The sequence below is a fragment of the Pochonia chlamydosporia genome, chromosome 4 (genome assembly GCF_001653235.2).
Source record: "Pochonia chlamydosporia 170 chromosome 4, whole genome shotgun sequence".
Classification (NCBI taxonomy): domain Eukaryota; kingdom Fungi; phylum Ascomycota; class Sordariomycetes; order Hypocreales; family Clavicipitaceae; genus Pochonia; species Pochonia chlamydosporia.
Genome location: NC_035793.1, coordinates 2154475 through 2173737, shown reverse-complemented (window position 1 = coordinate 2173737; position 19263 = coordinate 2154475). Strand labels below are relative to the sequence as shown.

At 50.3% G+C, this 19263-nt stretch overlaps 7 protein-coding genes across 7 annotated transcripts; 5 read left to right on the top strand and 2 right to left on the bottom strand.

The window, feature by feature from the left end:
• Positions 1-818: 818 nt before the first annotated feature.
• On the top strand, positions 819-4527 carry VFPPC_08083 (MYND finger family protein; the record flags this gene model as incomplete). The annotated part of the gene is made up of 3 exons (XM_018286848.1): positions 819-990; positions 1041-1091; positions 1154-4527. 3 exons carry the CDS (start codon positions 819-821, stop codon positions 4525-4527), a joined length of 3597 nt encoding a protein of 1198 aa, XP_018143633.1.
• Positions 4528-5089: 562 nt separating this feature from the next.
• VFPPC_08082 (T-complex protein 1 subunit zeta) lies at positions 5090-7046 on the top strand (the record flags this gene model as incomplete). The annotated part of the gene is made up of 6 exons (XM_018286847.1): positions 5090-5131; positions 5201-5295; positions 5356-5377; positions 5443-5679; positions 5746-6745; positions 6802-7046. The coding sequence occupies 6 exons, from the start codon at positions 5090-5092 to the stop codon at positions 7044-7046; spliced, it is 1641 nt and encodes a 546-aa protein (XP_018143632.1).
• Positions 7047-8992: 1946 nt separating this feature from the next.
• Positions 8993-9964, bottom strand: VFPPC_16044 (translation initiation factor 3, subunit 12, eukaryotic; the record flags this gene model as incomplete). Its single annotated transcript, XM_018293797.1, has 2 exons — positions 8993-9527; positions 9801-9964. 2 exons carry the CDS (start codon positions 9962-9964, stop codon positions 8993-8995), a joined length of 699 nt encoding a protein of 232 aa, XP_018143630.1.
• A 463-nt stretch (positions 9965-10427) lies between these two features.
• Positions 10428-13152, top strand: VFPPC_08080 (DNA ligase I, ATP-dependent (dnl1); the record flags this gene model as incomplete). Its single annotated transcript, XM_018286845.1, has 3 exons — positions 10428-11057; positions 11108-11470; positions 11527-13152. The coding sequence occupies 3 exons, from the start codon at positions 10428-10430 to the stop codon at positions 13150-13152; spliced, it is 2619 nt and encodes an 872-aa protein (XP_018143629.1).
• A 1148-nt stretch (positions 13153-14300) lies between these two features.
• Positions 14301-16845, top strand: VFPPC_08079 (AP-1 complex subunit beta-1; the record flags this gene model as incomplete). The annotated part of the gene is made up of 5 exons (XM_018286844.1): positions 14301-14530; positions 14648-15285; positions 15343-15911; positions 15974-16150; positions 16210-16845. The coding sequence occupies 5 exons, from the start codon at positions 14301-14303 to the stop codon at positions 16843-16845; spliced, it is 2250 nt and encodes a 749-aa protein (XP_018143628.1).
• A 341-nt stretch (positions 16846-17186) lies between these two features.
• Positions 17187-17593, bottom strand: VFPPC_16043 (BolA domain-containing protein; the record flags this gene model as incomplete). Its single annotated transcript, XM_018293796.1, has 2 exons — positions 17187-17416; positions 17509-17593. 2 exons carry the CDS (start codon positions 17591-17593, stop codon positions 17187-17189), a joined length of 315 nt encoding a protein of 104 aa, XP_018143627.1.
• A 530-nt stretch (positions 17594-18123) lies between these two features.
• Positions 18124-19159, top strand: VFPPC_08078 (hypothetical protein; the record flags this gene model as incomplete). The annotated part of the gene is made up of 3 exons (XM_018286843.1): positions 18124-18206; positions 18266-18429; positions 18504-19159. 3 exons carry the CDS (start codon positions 18124-18126, stop codon positions 19157-19159), a joined length of 903 nt encoding a protein of 300 aa, XP_018143626.1.
• Between the last annotated feature and the right edge of the window lie 104 nt (positions 19160-19263).

Sequence of the window (19263 nt, the reverse complement as noted above, 5' to 3'; positions counted from 1 at the left end):
CGGATATACCGTCAGCTCGCCTTGTTACATTATAGTCACATAATCATCTCAGTACCTAATTAGTATGACTTTACGTTTCTTCCCTGTGGTGTACGATGGGCTATGATGGGCTTTTTGGTTTTGCTTTTCTTATCTGGAACAGAGTGGCTGAAGCTTGGTCTGCAAACATTCAGTTTCTTGGGGGTTTGATTCGGCGAGGTCAGCGTTCGAAATGAAATCCCAGCGGTCTTTTTGAGAGTTATTTCTACGGCAAAAGAATTTGTATAGTACGGGGGACTGGGTAAAGGGAAAATCTGCTATTTCGATGCGGGGCGAACGGGTTTATGTTTTTATTGTCGAATTTTGAACAAAGCACCGGTGCAGTGGCGATGGAGCCGTCTGCGTTTCTTCGCTGCTGGAGTTACGATGTTTATTGCTTTGGCTTCTTACTTTAGAAATATGAATCGACCTTCATTGAGATATGAGATATGTGTGACTCTGAATTTACATATCAGCGACTATGTGTGTGACGTGTGATGTGTTGGCTGTGAAGTGAGGATGAGGTGAACATTGAAGTGTTGAAGCAAGCGGTGTGGCTGAAGTTGGGGCGAAAGTGGAAGTGACTGAGAATTTAAGCTTGAGCTTGGGTTGGGCATTTGGACTTGTGAGTCCTGACTTTCTTGACTTTCTCCACAACGAGCGGCCATCTTTTGATCTAACAACAAATATACTCGGGCCAATTGCCTTTTATTTACTTTCTTTTTAATCTCTACTCCATCGATTTAGATGAATTAGGCGTCCCAAATCACCCGTCGTCCTTCCATAGGAGAAGACGGAAAATGCTTACTCCTACTGTCGCCAGTCGTCTCAGCTGGCTTTATGCCATTGGCAACACACCTGCTACAAGTCTCACCCGCAGTGTCCCTATTGGAAAGGATGCAGATATCCTGAGTGTGGGGTGCGGCGATGTTCGCAATATTCTTTTCACTTCCTACATGGAAAGAGGGTTGGGTAAGGCGTTAATGTGACATGGGGTATGCAGGAATACTAATGAGTGGCAGTCAGTAGGAAGATTGACATTACCTGCTGTGATTATGATGAGAAAATCATCGGTAAGTCTGTGATTCTACTAACTGTTGGAGTGTATGAGCGCTGACTCGAATCGGGCATCAAGGGCGAAATATTTTCTTTCTGACGCTGCTTCTTGATGCTGTTGATGATGACGCCACGCCGAATTATTTGTGGGAGATTTACTACCATCTTTATGTCGATGATAAAGCTGGGGAAGTTGTTCTGGAGCATGTGAAGAAACTGCTGCCTCTGTTGGAGTCTCTCCAAGCGTGGAAAAATGGCCCATACGCAAAGACGATAAAATTCTGTGATCAACATACTCTTGATGACACCCATCAAGTGTGCCGCCGGATTCTGTACGGTGCAGAGAATCGAGGTACTGCATCGTACGCCAGTTCTTTCAAGAAGCATTTGGGAAATACATCTCAAGCACTCGAGGCGACTATGGGCAAAGGCGGCATCAATCTGACGGGTATGAGGTCCTCAGCACCAGTGTCGTTGCAATCGCACGGTGATATGATCAAGTCGTTTCAAACGTACTCCACCACTGGGACCGTCACGCCAAACTACGTCAAGGCTGGAATCCCGAATCCAATGTTTGCTAGTCTTGTCTCGGAGACTGAGGTGTTTCATTACGGAAGCGATCCTACGCTTGGATATCATTTGGCAACTGCTTTTGCACCGCTCGCTGAGAATTCGCCTCTGAAGGGCAACGAGGACACGGACTTCAAGATTGCGGAAGCTGCAAAGACGCAATTCTTCGAGTGGGTTGCCGCGTTCAAAGAGATTGCGCGTCGGAGGATCGTGCTGCGGTTTCTTGTGGCTGACGTATTTGCCTGCTGTCACACTTTGCAGTACTGCGCTAGCACTGGCAAGCCATCTGCGAATTGGTACCGGAGGCAGTGGGATCTGAAGGTCTTGTCTTTGGATAGGGACGAGTATGGACCGAATGCAAATGGTCCGATGACGTTCGATGTGGTTGACAGCTCCAATCTTTCTGATCATGTTGGCGCTTTAAACATCGTCATTGCAACGGCTTCGTTGCTGAAGACAGAGCCATGGGCTACTATATATACAGAGTTTCTTTTGAAACGAGGAAAGTCGCAGCAAGAGGCGTTTGAAAAGGTCCTCTGCGGACATCCTGCCACTGTTTTACTCCTTTTTGGTGTCAGTCCCGTGCAGTATTGGACAAACGCAAAGTGTGAATCTCATGTCGACGAGGTCTTTCTGGGTATGATTGGTGAAGGCTTGCAAACTCCGGAAGCGCAGTTGCACAGTCGTCTGGCGTGGAAGCGAGATGATCAGATGTCGGGGCAGTTGGGAGGCAGGGGGAAGCTTCACATTGATACCTCGGCGCTCGTTCGGGTCCTCTTTGACATCTATCTGCAGATGTTCTCGGTGGAGAACTTCAAAGTAAATGCCAGTTCGATACTCGAGCGATCTTCAACATACACTCACTTTCATCGGGGGAGTTTTTCCGCATTTCTGAAAGTCGTTAAGCACCGAGTCAAGACGGATTGGCCGGCCGTCTGCTCTCAACTACTCGACAGGATTTCTCAAGACAGAACCCTAGCTCTATCAACTAACCAGCTTCAAGAGCTTGGGATCCAAATGCATCTGCAAGACGTGAGCACCGAGTCGTGGCTGCTTGGTGATGGCGACACACTGTCAAATGGAGGGCCGTTCCGATTCTGGAAGAATATCCCTCTTGCTGTGGCTGTCACAATAGTTGTTCCTCGACCTGCTATTGACCGTCTATACAAGGACTCACAGTCTAGCAAGATGGCTGCCCCAACACTGCTAGGCTCGCTTCGAGCTGGTCCAGGTTCACCGAATCAGTGGCACAACATGTACAGTGACGTTCATATCGTCTTTGGAAAAGTCAAGAACTCGCCTGAGGATGAAAATACACCCATAGTGGTTGAACAAGACGAACGAGGGTGGCAAGGCAACTCGCCCCTAATTGCATCGTTTGTTGTCCCAACGGCTGCTTTGCAAGTTGATCCTGCCGACACACGGGTTGGCATTTGCATACCGCCCTCAGGCCAAGCTGCCCTCTTGTATGCTCAAACGCTAGGCATGGAGATGACTGTCTTTGAAACAAAGATTTCAGCCTCTTCCACAGTCTTTATTACGAAGCTCTTGCCGGGACTTACGGGTCATCGGATTGTATGTGGAGGAATTCAGAATTTCAAGGATTCTGTTGACGAGGCGAGTGGCAATGTTAGCAACAAGATCGTGGCGGAAGTACCTGCTTCTGAGTCTGAGGTTACGACGATAACTGGCCGTGTTGACCTTCTCTCGGAGAAGGGTAAGACACTGCTACAGGACAAAGTCCCAATCGAAATTCAGCAACGAGATCCTTTTGTCATGGACGTCATTTTCGGCAATAAAAAATTGGTGTGTCCTATTCGATTTCCAGTACCGGTCACTCAGGCGGGAAGCCGATCTAGAGTTGCAAGGAAGTCGGGTTATGTTGAGGTCATTGCACCAGTGGCTAGCTCCAAGGACTCAGAAATCCTTTCAGATTTCATCTATCCTACGAAGCTGGATAGACAGGGCCTCCCTGCAGCTCTCAATGCCTCCCACATGAACCTGGATGCCCTTCCTGTCCTAGATGTGGAGCAGAAAGATAAAATGCAGTGGCTTGTGACGTTAGCCTCATTGGAGTTTTCTCCCCGGGAGAAGAAAATCAGAGATCAGGCCGATAATAAGGATGGAATATCCGAAAACCTACGAGTCAACTTTAAGGAATCCTTGCTGACCATGTTCATGTTGGCGTCTGGCCTTCAGGGAGGGCAAACTGGCATGTTTGCCATCAACCACCCCAACAAGGGCGGCATTCACATGCTGATATTTGTCTCGGGAATAAGGCTTGACGCAGATAATTCCTCTGTGGTGCTGGATGCGGCTGCGATTCCTTTTACAAACCAGCTCATTGCGTCTGGTAATATGGAGCAATTCTTACTACTTATACGAACACTGGAATGTGCCACCATAAATGTCAACGATGCGGAGCTCATTCTATGGAAGAAAGCCCTCCCGGCTTTGGTAGAGCGCTGTCGCACATGGAGTCACCGTTCTGACTGCGAATACAAACGAAGACGAGCAACGGTTCCCTTGAGCATAGAACCAGGATATCAAGTTGTGTGTTCCTGTGGAAATGGGAAGTTGCCAGAGAACTTCATCTCAGTCCCAGAGTGGGAGACGGCAGCGCCTAACGCTGTTCGAATTGCCATAAGCCCAACCTTTTCGGTGCCTTTGGTTGAGGATGTTGTTTCCCCTGTTGATATGGCGAAAGGCCGAGGACAGTTGGCTGCAACTGATCGATGCCGAAGATGCGGAACGACGGATGCCAAAGATGGAGGGTCATTAAAGAAATGTATGAGGTGTCAGGTGGCCAGGTATTGTTCCGCAGAATGCCAGAAGAAAGATTGGAAGAAGCATCGCATGGAGTGTATGGAAGTTGATGGGTGATAGGTGAGAATGACAAGCTAACATAAATGAAATGAGTGACAGGTAGAGTATTGTAACAAAACCGGCTGCTAGGAAAAGAAAATGTAAACATGAAGAGAGGAGATATTGCAGATGAGCACAAAGTATTATTTGATGATGCCGGCCAAGACGCCAATTGTCCAATTGTGTGATACTGGACGTTAGGCCTCACCACAAGCAGTCCCTTACATACCTAGTACCTAGGTAGCTCACAGGGCTAGCACGGGAGGCAGAAAACAGAGAACTCTACAGATGCATGTGGAAATGGAAGCGGCAATGAGCTGCCTTCATTTCACCCCACCATCACTCTTGCCCAGGCATCCAGACAACCACGGTCTGATTGGCCCTCAACTGTCCTCCGTCGTAGGCATGAACACAGTGTTGGCCCACACCGCCCTGACCTCACAGGCAGAAAAAAGTGACCCCAATCCAGCCCACCACGACTTTGTGCGGGTCGCCGTTGTCCAGCTTGCGAAATCACCAACAAGCGACCGACGCTGCACAACCACACGAATCGCCTCCAAGTGAGCTCGCAAGCATCACAATGTCGGCCGCGCAGCTTCTCAACCCCAAGGCCGAGTCCCGAGTACGTCTTCTCACCTGTTCCATTTCCCGAATGGCGGTGTGCTGTGTCCCATGCTAACTCGCCTGACAGAGGAGGGGCGAAGCTCTGAAGGTCAATATCAATGCTGGTATTGGCTTGCAAGAGGTTCTCAGGTCCAACCTTGGTCCTCGCGGCACTATTAAAATGTGAGATAATAGTAACTCTCCCTTGTAGTCACTGTACTTTTACTGATATTTGTTTCTTAGGCTCGTTGACGGAGCTGGACAGGTACGGACCCGCCGATTGATACCCCTCAGGGGGTTACGATGAAGCTAATATTTCTTCGCCGACAGATCAAACTTACTAAAGATGGAAACGTCCTCTTGAGAGAAATGCAAATTCAAAATCCCACCGCTGTTATGATTGCTCGAGCCGCCACGGCACAGGACGATATCTGCGGAGATGGCACTACTTCGGTGGTGCTCTTGGTCGGTGAGCTGCTGAAGCAGGCGGACAGATATATCTCGGAAGGACTGCACCCTCGTGTCATCTGTGATGGATTTGAGATTGCCAAGGCTGAAGCTCTGAAGGTATGTGTTCCCTCTGTTAGATCCTTGTAGAGTCAAGTGAAGCAGAAGCCAACATATATTGTGTAGTTCCTCGACGACTTTAAGCTTCCAAAAGAAGTTGACCGAGAACTACTTCTCAGTGTCGCGCGCACCTCTCTCGCTACCAAACTCAACTCTACGCTTGCAAAGAAACTCACACCTGCCATTGTCGATGCCGTTCTCGCCATCTATCAAGAGCCCGCGAAACCCGATTTGCACATGGTTGAAATCATGAAGATGCAGCACCGAACTGCTGCGGACACTCAGCTCATTCGCGGTCTCGCTCTGGATCATGGTGCTCGTCACCCGGATATGCCTAAGAGACTCGAGAACTGCTATATCTTGACCATGAACGTCAGCTTAGAATATGAGAAGACTGAGATCAACTCGGGCTTCTTCTACTCTAGCGCAGAGCAGCGAGATAAGCTTGTTGAGAGTGAGCGCCGATTTATTGACGCCAAGTTGAAGAAGATTGTCGAATTGAAGAAGGAACTTTGCGGAACGGACGGCAAGAAGAACTTTGTCATCATCAACCAAAAGGGCATCGATCCTCTATCTCTCGACGTTTTAGCCAAGAACGGCATTCTCGCCCTTCGCCGCGCCAAGCGCCGAAACATGGAGCGTCTTCAATTGATTTGCGGCGGTGTCGCTCAGAACAGCGTGGATGATCTGTCCGCCGACGTTCTTGGATGGGCTGGCCTTGTCTATGAGCAGACCCTAGGCGAGGAGAAATACACCTTCGTTGAGGAGGTCAAGGACCCCAAGTCCGTGACTCTGATGATCAAGGGTCCCAACCAGCACACTATTGCGCAAGTGACTGATGCAGTCCGAGACGGATTGAGAAGTGTCTACAATATGATTGTTGACAAGAGCGTTGTTCCTGGCGCAGGCGCATTCCAACTTGCCTGTGCTCTTCACCTGAAGAGTGACGCCTTCTCCAAGACCGTCAAAGGCAAGGCCAAGTCAGGTGTTCAGGCCTTTGCCGATGCCCTGCTCATTATCCCCAAGACTCTGGCTGCCAACGGTGGACATGACGTCCAGGATGCTTGTAAGTAAAATATTTGGAAATGATGCTGGACGAATCCACTAACACAATATCTTCAGTGGCCGCAATGGAAGACGAATTCAACGACGGAGAGGTTGTCGGGTTGAACTTGGAGAGTGGAGAGCCCATGAACGCTGAACTGGAAGGTGTTTTTGATTCTTTCCGAGTCCTGAGAAACTGCATTGCTTCCAGCTCTAGCATTGCATCAAACCTTTTGCTTTGTGATGAGTTGTTGAAGGCTCGGCAAATGGGTAGAGCAGCTGGTCCTGGTCCTGGCATGGACGGCCCTGATGATCACATGTAAATGTTAATACCACGATAGATAACTTGGTAGAATAAAAAGGGTTTTGGGATGGAATGCATGGCGTTTTCAATAGGTGACCTGTACTACGTTGTAGCTGTCTATTTTAATGAGCCTTCTCATTATTATTCCAGACCTGTGGCCCCGAACCAAGTCAAAGTTTTGGCTTGAAGGTGGCGGTTCCTCCATGCACTAAGCCCCGCGTTGGTTTGGAGATCTTTTTCTACGGCGCCCAAAAATTTCTTGACCCCACCATCAACATCAACCACAGGCAGAACCTCTGCGAAAATCAATACTTCGTAACGATGGCTTCGTACGATTCTGATTCCTCCGATGGAGGAGAATTCACAGAGACCAATGTTCTCTTGGGCTATGCCTCCAAGGACTCAGATGATGAGACAATCAGCAAGCTGGGCGGCTATCCTGTAAGTATTCCAGCCACCCAACCGACTTTGCGCCGAGCATGCTGCGAAATATTACTGACATTAGACGAAGGAATGGATGGATACCGACAAACCACCGTCTGCAGCTCTCGCGCGCTGCAAAGCCTGCAAGGACCTCATGGTTCTCATTCTCCAATTAAACGCCGAGTTACCGGAGAAGTTTCCCAACCACGATCGACGACTATACGTCTTTGCTTGCAAGCGAGACGCCTGCCGACGCAAGGACGGAAGTATTCGAGCTCTGCGGGGAGTAAGAGTCTGGGGGGATGGCACCACAACAGCCCAAGAGTCGCAAACAGAAGAACAACCCGAGAAGGAAGAGACAAAAGCGAAGAATGACGGGCCTGGTTTGGGTGATGCTCTGTTTGGAGGAAAGGGTCTTGGTAGCGGCTCAGGAGCAAATCCTTTCTCAAGCAACGCAAATCCATTCAGCACTTCGAACAGTGCCGGCGGTTCAAATAACCCCTTTTCCACGGCATCAGCACAAAATCCATTCGGCGCCCAACCTCAAAAAGATACCCCCAAGGAACAACCGAAAGATGTCAAGCCCGCGGCACTGAATAAGACATTTGCTGAAACATTATCTTTAAACACGACGCCGGCTGGTCCCCCTCCGCCTCCAGAGCCTTGGCCAGAGACTTCAGCACTGTCGAAACCATATCCAACGCTATACCTCGCTGAGGCGGATTACGAGACTCTCGAACCAAATACCAACAAGATCCCTGACAATGCTCGCATTGAGGAGGTAGATGCGCCGGAGACCGTTTCTGCTCTAGACCGCGAAGCATTTGAGTCATCGATGGATGCCGCATTTCAAAAATTTGCGGATCGCCTCGCTCAGAATCCGGACCAGGTTATTCGGTACGAGTTTGGAGGGACACCTCTTCTGTACTCGAAGACAGACGCCGTGGGAGAGAAGCTCACCAAGAGCTCGTTTCCCGGGTGCCCTAACTGCGGTGGCAGGAGGACATTTGAGGTGCAGCTGACCCCGAATGCGATTGCGGAGTTGGAAGCGGATGATTTGAGTCTGGAGGGCATGGAATGGGGTACTGTTATTGTTGGTGTTTGTGAGCGGGATTGCCAGCCTAGACATGTTGAGAAGGAGGAGGCTGGGTATTTGGAAGAGTGGGCTGGCGTGCAGTGGGAGGAACTGTCAAAAGAAAAATAGAGTGATAAAGTGAATACAGCATAGCTTGGATAGGCGAGATGTCATGAGACAAGGTGATGAGATACATTAGAGCACTTAATTCACAAATTTTCTTGGGCACCTGGCTTAAAAGATCTGTGTTCTATGCTGACTCTAGATCTCAATACCGCTATCTCAATGATATGACCGATTAAACGCCTGATTGGAATTTCTCCCATTTTGGTTTCTTCCCACCCACCAGTGACCCTCGTGGATTCATAACCCGCCCTTCATCATGCTCCATCATGTCCCGTAGAGGTTTTACCTCTTTGCATCATCATTTGGAACTTCATAACCTCTCTACCATTTTTCACGATGGTTTAAACAGTCTCCTCCCATGATCGTCGAATGACTCTTGCAAACTGCTCCACATTGACATCCTCCCGAATCTCAGCCTTCTTAGCCTCGTTGTCGGGGTTAGAAGGAACCTTGATGTTGCCCTCGCCATCCACGGTCCATCCGCAAACATCGGTGACAAACTTGCGGGTAGCGTCCTCATTCAGTCCGAGCCATGACTCGAGGTGAGTGAGCTTCAGCTCACGGAAAGCCTGGGAGACGAGTTGGGCGATACGGTGTCGGACCATGTCCTCGAAGCCGGAAATATCGGCAATCAGGTCGGCGCACAGGTCGTCACCGTCAACAGAGGCCCAGAATTGGGCATACTGAGAACCCTCGAGTTGCGAGTTCAGTGTTCGCAGCTTGGTCAACGCCTCGTGGAGTTCGCCTGTGGCAGCGGCAGAGGGGTTGATGAGGTGGAGGGCGAGAGAGAACTGCGCGGAGGGGAATAGGGCCATAGCCTTGACGAGGATGTTGGTGACGACTTCATCCTTCAATCGGTCAGGGTTGAGCTGGTATCTGCCGGATGAGAAAGACATAAGTTAGCCAAAATTGTCTCCAAGAAGTACCGCGGCATCGCGACTATCGCAATATAAATGATTGGAGGCAGTTTGTCAGAGACTAATAAGTTGACTTCACGTGCGTGAGATTGATTACTCTCGTCGCTGTCAGGTAATAGGAAACGTTGACAAATGATCATCATATAGCTGCCGTAGCCCAAGAAAAGACGCGCTATCCAAATCGCGAGGCATTCACATTCGTGCAGGCGCCAAGGGGTAAAATTCGACTCACAGCTTGAGCAGGGTTCGGTTGGCATTGGAGTCGCAAAACTTCTGTTCGCATTGCTCTTGAAGATAGGTCTCGAGGGAACCGACAGCCTCAGGGTTGTAGCGCTCTAGGCCGTTGATAATGTTGGTGATATAGTCAGGCCGCTCGGGCGGATCTTCGCCGTTCATCTTGTCGGTATCGAGGGGGGGTATGGTGGTTGAGGAGGGGGTTGTTGTCGTGGAGAGGTTCGTGATGGTGGGGCAAATGGAAGTTTTCGACGGATTGTGTGAGGGTCGTCGCTTGTGGGCGCCAAAGGGGCTTAGTGAATGGAGACGGGGCTTGCCATGTTCCGTGCCGATGGGATGGTTGAATGCCTCCAAAGCGAAACCCACCGGAGTGACCTTAATGCCGTCACGTGGCTTCGCGCCTGGAGCGTCATAGAGCAGCTTGCGTGAACGCGTTCACGACAGTGATCCTCGAGTTCATCCTGTTCCTGAGAATTGTAAAAGGAAAACTGGCAGAATGAGTATGTCGAGATGATCTGGTATGTTGTTCTATCCTTGCCTTTGCCATCCGGCTCATAGTGCTACCTCTGTGAAGGGAGCGTGTCTAACAAGTCCTTAGGCTTTGGCGACAAGACATTTCAGCACAATGTCTAGTCCATCAAAAAAGAGAAAGTTAAATAATGCCGGGAAACAACCTGGAGCTCAGTCTAAAGGCTTAGAGTTCTTCTTTGCCAAGCAAAGACAGAATAATGTTGGCAACTCTTCGTCAGATGGTGCTCCACCGCCCAATTCCACCGCCGGGAATTTGACGGATGAGGAGTTGGCCCGTAAGCTTCAAGCGGAGTGGGATAAGGAAGGTCAAGGAGAGATTAAAAGCGAGGCAGATGAGTCTCGGGGGACCGGAACGCCTACGGACTCTGCAAATAATGGATCAAGCCTTATCCCTCCAAATGAGAGTGATCCTCCTCCGAAAGTAGAAGACAAATCAGCTGGGTCATTGGCAACCACTCTTACGTTGCAATCCACTGGGATGGCCGAAGATGCAATTACTACATCAATTCCTCTAGACGAACCCCCGTTGACCTTTGAACCGTCAAAATATTTGGAGTCGCTGAAGGAGCATTGGGCCGCGGAAGGCGGAAATTGTTCCTATGCTTTGCTTACCAGGTGTTTCGTTCTCGTCAGTGGAACTACGAGCCGCATCAAAATAGTTGATACGCTTGTGAATTGCCTTCGGCTGCTCATAGAAGGAGACCCGTCAAGTTTACTTCCCGCTGTAGGTTTCTTGGGCCAACGAATTTGAAAACGTTTGCTTACGTGTGCCAGGTGTGGCTAGCTACGAATTCTATATCACCAGCATACATATCTTTGGAGCTGGGCTTGGGTGGTTCTGCAATATCTAAAGCCCTCAAGCAAGTTTGTGGCTTGGATAACAGATCTTTGAAAGCAATCTATGACAAATACGGCGATGCGGGTGACGTCGCGTTCGAGGCGAAGAAGAAGCAAAGCTTCACACTCAGGAAGCCCAGACCACTGACAGTTAAAGGTGTGTATCAATCCCTCGTCAAGATTGCCAACTCTCAGGGACAAGGTAGCGGGGAAGCGAAACAACGCATCGTAGATCGGTTATTGCAAGATGCCAGGGGTGGCGAAGAGAGCCGTTTCATTGTTCGAACGCTTTGCCAGCACGTAAGTTCCCCAGGCTTCGAGCCAATATAGATGCATGCATGCTCACGCCATAATAGCTACGGATCGGCGCTGTCAAAACCACAATGCTCATCGCGCTGTCAAGGGCGTTTCTACTTTCTCGCCCGCTTGGTGCGGATTACTCCACGAAGCCGATTGCTGAGCTCTCCAAGCTGAAGAAAGAAGAGCTGGCCGAGATTTGGGGAAGGGCTGAGGAGATTGTAAAAGCTTGCTTTGCGCGACGGCCCAACTATGACGATTTGATTCCGGTTCTTCTCGAGATTGGTGTAACCGATGAACTACTGGTTAGATGTGGGCTAGCGCTCCATATCCCTCTTCGACCAATGTTGGGCAGCATTACTAGAGACTTGTCTGAGATGCTGACGAAGTTGCAAGGAAGAGACTTTGCCTGCGAGTATAAGTATGATGGGCAAAGAGCTCAAGTGCATTGCGATGACCGAGGAAAGGTGTCGATTTTCTCAAGGCACCTGGAGCTTATGACGGACAAATATCCCGACCTTGTAGAATTAGTCCCCCGAATTCGAGGAGAGGGCGTCAGCAGCTTCATTATGGAGGGCGAAGTTGTTGCCGTGGATAGGGAGACCGGTGAGCTCAAGAACTTTCAAACTCTGACAAATCGGGCGAGAAAGGATGTTGAGATTGGCAGCATCAAGATTGATGTTTGCTTGTTTGCCTTCGATTTGATGTTTCTAAATGGGCAACCGCTGTTGGACCGTTCATTTCGGGAGAGACGTGAGTTGCTCAAATCGCTCTTCACCGAAGTCCCTCACAATTTCACCTGGGTAAAAAGCCTTGATGCCACCTCCAGCGATTCCGAAACCGTGTTAGACTTCTTCAAGTCTGCCACCGATAGCAAGTGCGAGGGAATCATGGTCAAGATTTTGGATAACCTCGTCGACATGCCTTATGTCGGAGACGGGGAAGCCGTGCCGGTTGAGGAAACGGAGAAACTCTCTACCCCCAAGGCGAAATCTAAGAAGAAGAAGAAAGGAAGCAATAGTGCGGCGCCGACAACAGATGGGGAGCAAAAGAAGCCTGCTTCTCGACGAAAGCCCCTTCTCGCGACATACGAACCCGATAAGCGACTGGACTCCTGGCTTAAGGTGAAGAAAGACTATAACTCGAGTTTTGATACGTTGGACTTGGTCCCAATTGCAGGATGGCATGGTCAAGGCCGAAAAGCGAAGTGGTGGTCGCCAATACTGCTTGCTGTCCGCAACGAAGAGACAGGCACATTGGAAGCAGTATGCAAATGCATATCCGGATTTACCGACGCCTTCTACAAAGCGACAAAGCAATTTTATGACAATGGTGAAGAGAGCGGAGAGCGCAAAAACACAAGGTCTCAGATGCCGAGCTTTATAGAATACTCTGGTCCCATGCCTGACGTATGGTTTGAACCGCAGGAAGTCTGGGAGATGGCATTTGCAGACATTACACTAAGTCCGACTTACACCGCGGCTATTGGTCTCGTCAGTGACGAACGGGGACTCAGCCTGAGATTCCCTCGGTTCCTTCGAAAAAGGGACGACAAGAGCTTGGAAGAAGCGAGTACGAATGAATTTTTGGCTGGGCTTTGGAGAAAGCAGGAAGCCAAGGCGGCACCACGAGAGGCAAAGGACGCAAAGGAAGATGACGATTTAGTGCAAATAGACGAGGAATAACGACAGACACATGGGTATAGAGTTCATAGCGAATAAACGGACTGGTTATTTTGGGTATAATCAAGCTCATATCGTACAAATCTGGTATTAATGGGTATCAAATATGTTGCCTCAACTGGCTCAAGGATCACTTGCCCGCGTTGAGCTTCTGCGCTATTAAGCTGAAAACAGCAACGGATCCCATGAACAATACTGCGTTGTAAAACTGCGACATGTCAGTTAGGTTTCACGATGCTGCAGTGCCCATTCGCTGGACAAGGAGTGCTTACAGCCTTTCGGGACACGTCTCTTTCCTCATCGTCTGTGCGAGCCTCGATGAAAAGGCGTCTTAAGTTGGGGAAGTTTGCCTTTAGGACGTTTTAGCTGGCTGCTTCAACAGCAAACGACGGCGCTGAGAACACAAACCATGCTGTGAGGATGGCCGAGGCCGGCTGGCTGCTAATTATGAAGTACTTGATTGCTGTTATGACCTGGAGAGGTGTAAGTACCCGAGAGCTCGATGTGGTACCTGGCGTCGGCTGCTTGATGGGTAATGTGAAGTCTGGTGCTAAACAAGCATTTCTACTCCATATGTTGACATAGTTTCTGTGAAACGAGGCGCTGGGATAACTCAACATTGAAGTCTGATCTGCAGGTGGTCAACTGGTGTCCAGTCAATACCAGACCGTCCTGGGGACACCGTGGTCCAGTGGGGCGAAGCCTGACAGTTGGCACTGTAGTCACTGTTAGAGACGCTGTGCTTGCCAGCTTGAGAGCAGACTCCATCAATCGAATTGAAGTGGAGACATGCGTTCTTGAGTTAGGGGTGAGAAGGACGACCCACGCTGGACTGGACTGGAGACTCGACATCTGGCTAAGCTGCGGACCACGGAGACATTGCCACAGACATGGGAGTGCAACACACCATCACCTCAACCCAATCCTCTCATTGTCACCAACATACTGGACTGCTGGCTGCATCAAGCGACATTGTAGCCAGGCGTTGGGTTTCGCGGATGAATTGACTGTTGCCTACAGAAAATACCTCGAGCTATTGACCTTGGACAGGCTACCCTCAACCCCTTGGGCCAACCCTCGGCCGCTGTCGTCACTCATACCGCCTCAATCCTGCCCCTCCAACATCTCCCGACCCCTCGACGACTTCGACGATGGCGGTTAATCGCATTCGCGGCGCCTTCGCCGTGCCCCGAAAGGGTGAAACGTTTGAGTTGCGGGCTGGTCTGGTGTCCCAGTATGCCTACGAGCGCAAGGAGTCCATTCAGAAGACTATCATGGCCATGACTCTGGGCAAGGATGTGTCTGCCTTGTTTCCAGATGTGCTGAAAAACATTGCAACCGCCGACCTAGATCAGAAGAAACTCGTCTATCTTTATCTCATGTATGTATAACATTTGCAGCCTTGGAGACAATGCCTTCTCCGTTGCCAGCAACATGTTTGCTGTCAGAACTCTTTCGGTCCGCGAAACCCCCTAGTCCGCTGACCATGAATACATAGGAATTACGCCAAGTCACACCCCGATCTATGCATTCTCGCTGTAAATACCTTTGTGCAAGATTCAGAAGACCCGAACCCCCTAATAAGAGCGCTCGCTATTCGAACCATGGGCTGTATTCGAGTCGACAAAATGGTGGACTACATGGAAGAACCACTGCGGAAAACATTACGAGACGAATCACCATACGTGCGAAAAACCGCCGCCATCTGCGTCGCCAAGCTATTCGATCTTAACCCTGCCATGTGTATCGAGAATGGTTTCTTGGAGACGCTGCAAGAGTTGATTGGCGACCCTAACCCCATGGTAGTCGCCAACTCCGTACAAGCCCTGTCTGAAATCACCGAAACTGCACCCGAAACGAGAGCGCTGGTTGTGACTTCGGCGACTTTGAAAAAGCTGCTGATGGCTCTGAATGAGTGTACCGAGTGGGGAAGAATCATCATTCTTACCACCTTGGCCGACTACCCATCATCAGATGTCAAGGAGTCGGAACACATTTGCGAACGAGTCGTACCACAATTCCAGCATGTCAATCCGGCCGTTGTATTGGCCGCCGTCAAGGTAGTTTTTATCCACATGAAGGCAGTCAACCACGAGCTGGTTCGATCCTTGCTCAAGAAGATGGGACCTCCGCTTGGTATGTTACCCTCGAACCCGAGGCAAGAATCACTTACTGACGACGACTGCTGGATAGTAACTTTGGTCGCGTCGGCACCCGAGGTGCAATATGTTGCCCTGCGAAATATTGACCTTCTCCTTCAGGCCAAGCCTGACATCCTTAGCAAAGAATTGCGAGTTTTCTTCTGTAAATACAACGACCCACCCTACGTCAAACTCCAGAAGCTCGAAATTATGGTTCGGATAGCAAACGAGAAGAATTACGAACAGCTCCTGGCCGAGTTGAAGGAATACGCGCTGGAAGTCGATATGGACTTTGTCCGCCGCGCTGTCAGAGCTATCGGACAAGTTGCCATCAAAATCGAAGAAGCTAGCGCAAAGTGCGTGCAAGCCTTGGAAGACTTGCTTGCCGCCAAGGTCAACTATGTGGTGCAAGAGGCCATCGTGGTCATCAAGGACATTTTGCGCAAATATCCTGGCTACGAGGGTGTGATTCCTACCTTGTGTGAGCATATCGATGAACTTGATGAGCCTGAAGCACGGGGGTCTCTCATTTGGATCGTTGGCGAGTACGCCGAGAAGATTAGCAACGCCGATGAAATATTGGAGAGCTTTGTCGAAGGATTTATGGAAGAGTTTACTCAAGTAAGCCTTTGAGCTGGTGGCGATGGAGCTTTTGGTGAACATGATGCTAACAATGAGTTCAGACGCAATTGCAAATATTAACGGCAGTGGTTAAGCTCTTCCTGAAGAAGCCCGGCAACACTCAAGGACTTGTGCAAAAGGTATTGCAGGCTGCGACTGCGGAGAATGACAACCCGGACATCCGGGACAGAGCCTATGTCTACTGGCGTTTGCTATCTGGTGATTTAGATGTTGCGAAGGTACATTCAGGCCCGAAGGACCGCCTTTTCCACGGCTCACTGCTAACAATTTCGTGCAGAATATTGTCCTTTCCCAAAAGCCTACCATCTCCACCACTATGACCAGCTTGCCGCCTTCACTACTGGAGCAGCTGCTTTCAGAGCTGTCGACCCTAGCTTCAGTGTACCACAAACCTCCGGAGTCATTTGTTGGTAAGGGACGTTTCGGAGCGGACGAAATTCAACGAGCAGCCATCCAGGAGCAAAGACAAAACGCCGCCGACAACCCCATCGCTGCGTCCGTGGCAGCAGCGGCCGCCAATGGTACTGGCTCTGGCGCTTCGCAAAACAACATTGAAAACTTGCTTGACATCGACTTTGATGGCGCCGCTCCCGCATCTCACGAGCAACAGAGCGCGACAGCAACGCCCGACCGAGTGGCCAGCCCGGCCGGTGGCGCCGCATCTGGCGGTATGGCAGATATGATGAGCATGTTCGATGCCCCTCCAATGGAGTCAAACAACAACGGGGCTGCAGCAGGACCTAGCTCTGGCAGTGGTATGAATGATTTGATGAGCGGCTTTGACGGGTTGAACTTTGGCAATACCAATTCGGGCCAGCCCCTGCCAGCGGCAATGCAGCTTAATAGTGCGCAGGGCGGAAGTACCACACAGACGCAGCAGAAGGACAGTGATGACTTGTTGGGTTTGCTGTAAGGGGGTAGTGGTTTCTATCTACAAAAGGAGGTCTGGCTGAATAGGAAAATAGTAGGCGCACCGTTTATAGACCAGGCAGTGTCAATGGAATAAGAAGCATGTCGATTTGGAAGCAGCACCCTGGCTTTAGAGATGCACAGTTGGCCATGTTGATTAAATTCATGCAGTCCTCAGTAAATAATGTGCTCTTAATAGCCAATGTAGATTCTCCAAACTCTCGCGATACCCTCTTCTAATGACACAAAATGTCTAACTTTCGTACTCTGTCCACGGCAGCAGCCTAGTTTGTATTATAAATCCATTCCCTTCCCTATAGACATACTCCATTGCGCTACTCTCAATCACGCACTCGTACCCTCAACATGTCCCTCAACTGTCCCATCCATAGGCGGCCCCGCCTTCGCCTTGTCTCTCTCCCATTCCTCTGGTGTTTGGCACTTTGCCGTCCAGGCGTGGATGGCAGCAATCTCCTCCTTGAGCGCAGCGTTGGTCAATCGATGTCGTTTGAGGGAGTTGAGGCCCTGGAATTGCGGTGAGACAATGAGGCATGTGAATGCTTGGCCGCAGCCACCTGTAACTCAACTGTTAGTATTGCGGTGTGGTGGTGGAATCGTACCAGACGCAGTGAAGGGCATGGTCGAGGTGGGATGGGATGGGACCTACCGGACATGTCGGTGACTTCGACGTGGGTGGCCTGTAGGCGCTGGGTGATGGCCTCGCGGATGGTGGCGTCTGTTATTTGGGACATGGTCGCTGGATCTGACTTGTAATTTTGTCAGAATGGGTTTGTGTGACGCAGGATTAAGAATGTGGTCGGTGAGCGATGTCGCATGATATTGACCAGACATTAGATTGATTAGATAGATCGCGGGCCAGTTTGCATTTGGCAGTGTGAGTGTGGGCGGTGACGTACAGACTGGAACAGTGGGCTGGGCTGGCTGGCACCCGCCAGTATGGAGCTCCATGAGTCCATGCACCAACAACTCTCCTCCAATTCTAGCTTAGTCGAATCCAGCTTCAAGCTCCAAACTCCCAACTTGCAGCTTCTCATCACCACATACCATCCTCGTCGCATTATCATTTCCTGAAGCATTCGTGACTGACATGAGGGCAGTTTTGCGACTTCCTTCTCGCCCATTGATCGCCTCTCAAAGCCTGTCTCAGCTCAACACTTCTGCGCACTTCATCACCCAGGCAGCTCGTACTTATCAAGCATCATTCGCGTGCCACGCAAAGCCCTACTCGTCATCAACAAGACTGCTCTGCAACAGAAATAGCATGGCTGAGCCCGGAGCATGGGGTGCATGGCAGGTCCAGCCCTCTAAATTTACCCAGTTGGTTGTTGATGCCATGAAGACGTTGTAGGTCTTTGCATTCTTATTAGTAACTTGTTCTGTACCGTACTCATTCTGTCTTACAGGTACCCCGAAGAGCTGGCGGATAGATCATGGGACAACGTAGGTCTCCTTGTTGGCAACTCAGAGAGCGAGGGTAGGAAACCCAAGGTCCTGGTTACAAATGATCTCACATGGCAGGTCGCCATGGATGCGATCAAACAAGAAGCCAGCGTCATTGTCAGCTATCGTAAGTGCCACCGATGATGCGCTTCAACATTCTTTCCGCATAAAACATAATCAAGGCTGACACACGAGCTCAAGACCCTTTCATCTTCTCTGGACTCAAGTCCATCACCAACAATGATCCCCAACAAGCCACATTACTGCGCCTAGCCCAGGCCGGCATTGCCGTCTACTGTCCTCACACAGCAGTTGATGCCGCCCCCTCAGGATTAAACACCTGGCTCGCAGATATTGTATCTGGCCCTCACCCAAGCAAGCGCTCTGTGGCCGTGCCCTGCGCAACGGCCCCTGAATCTCATGCACCCGCAGGTTACGGCGCTCTCGGCCATTTTGACGCACCGGTTTCCGTCCCCGAGATTCTCAAACGCTTGGCCTCCGAGCTGGGTGGCCTCAAGCACCTCATGGTTGCTTGCCCCGTGGGTGCAGACGTCCAGGTCACCACCGTTCGAAGCTTCGGAGTCTGTGCTGGTAGCGGATACGATGTTCTCAAGAAGGCGGACGTGGAGTTGTTGGTCACGGGCGAAACAAGTCACCACTCGGCTTTGAGGGCCATACAACAAGGAAGAATACTGGTGCAAGTGTTTCACAGCAACTCGGAGAGAGGCTACTTGCAAAAGGTTCTTCTCCCATTGCTGCAAGGGCAGCTGAGGTCGGTTGTGCCCGAGGCTGAAGTCGTGTTGAGCGAGTTTGACAAGGACCCGTTTACTATCATGAGTGTTGATGAGCTGGAATAGGGAGCCAATCACTGCTTCTTGTTTGCAGATTTGTTATCTCGCCAAGGTGAGTATTATTCTTTGCCTGAAGACGTTAGGATGGGGGCGCAGTGGATGAGAAATAG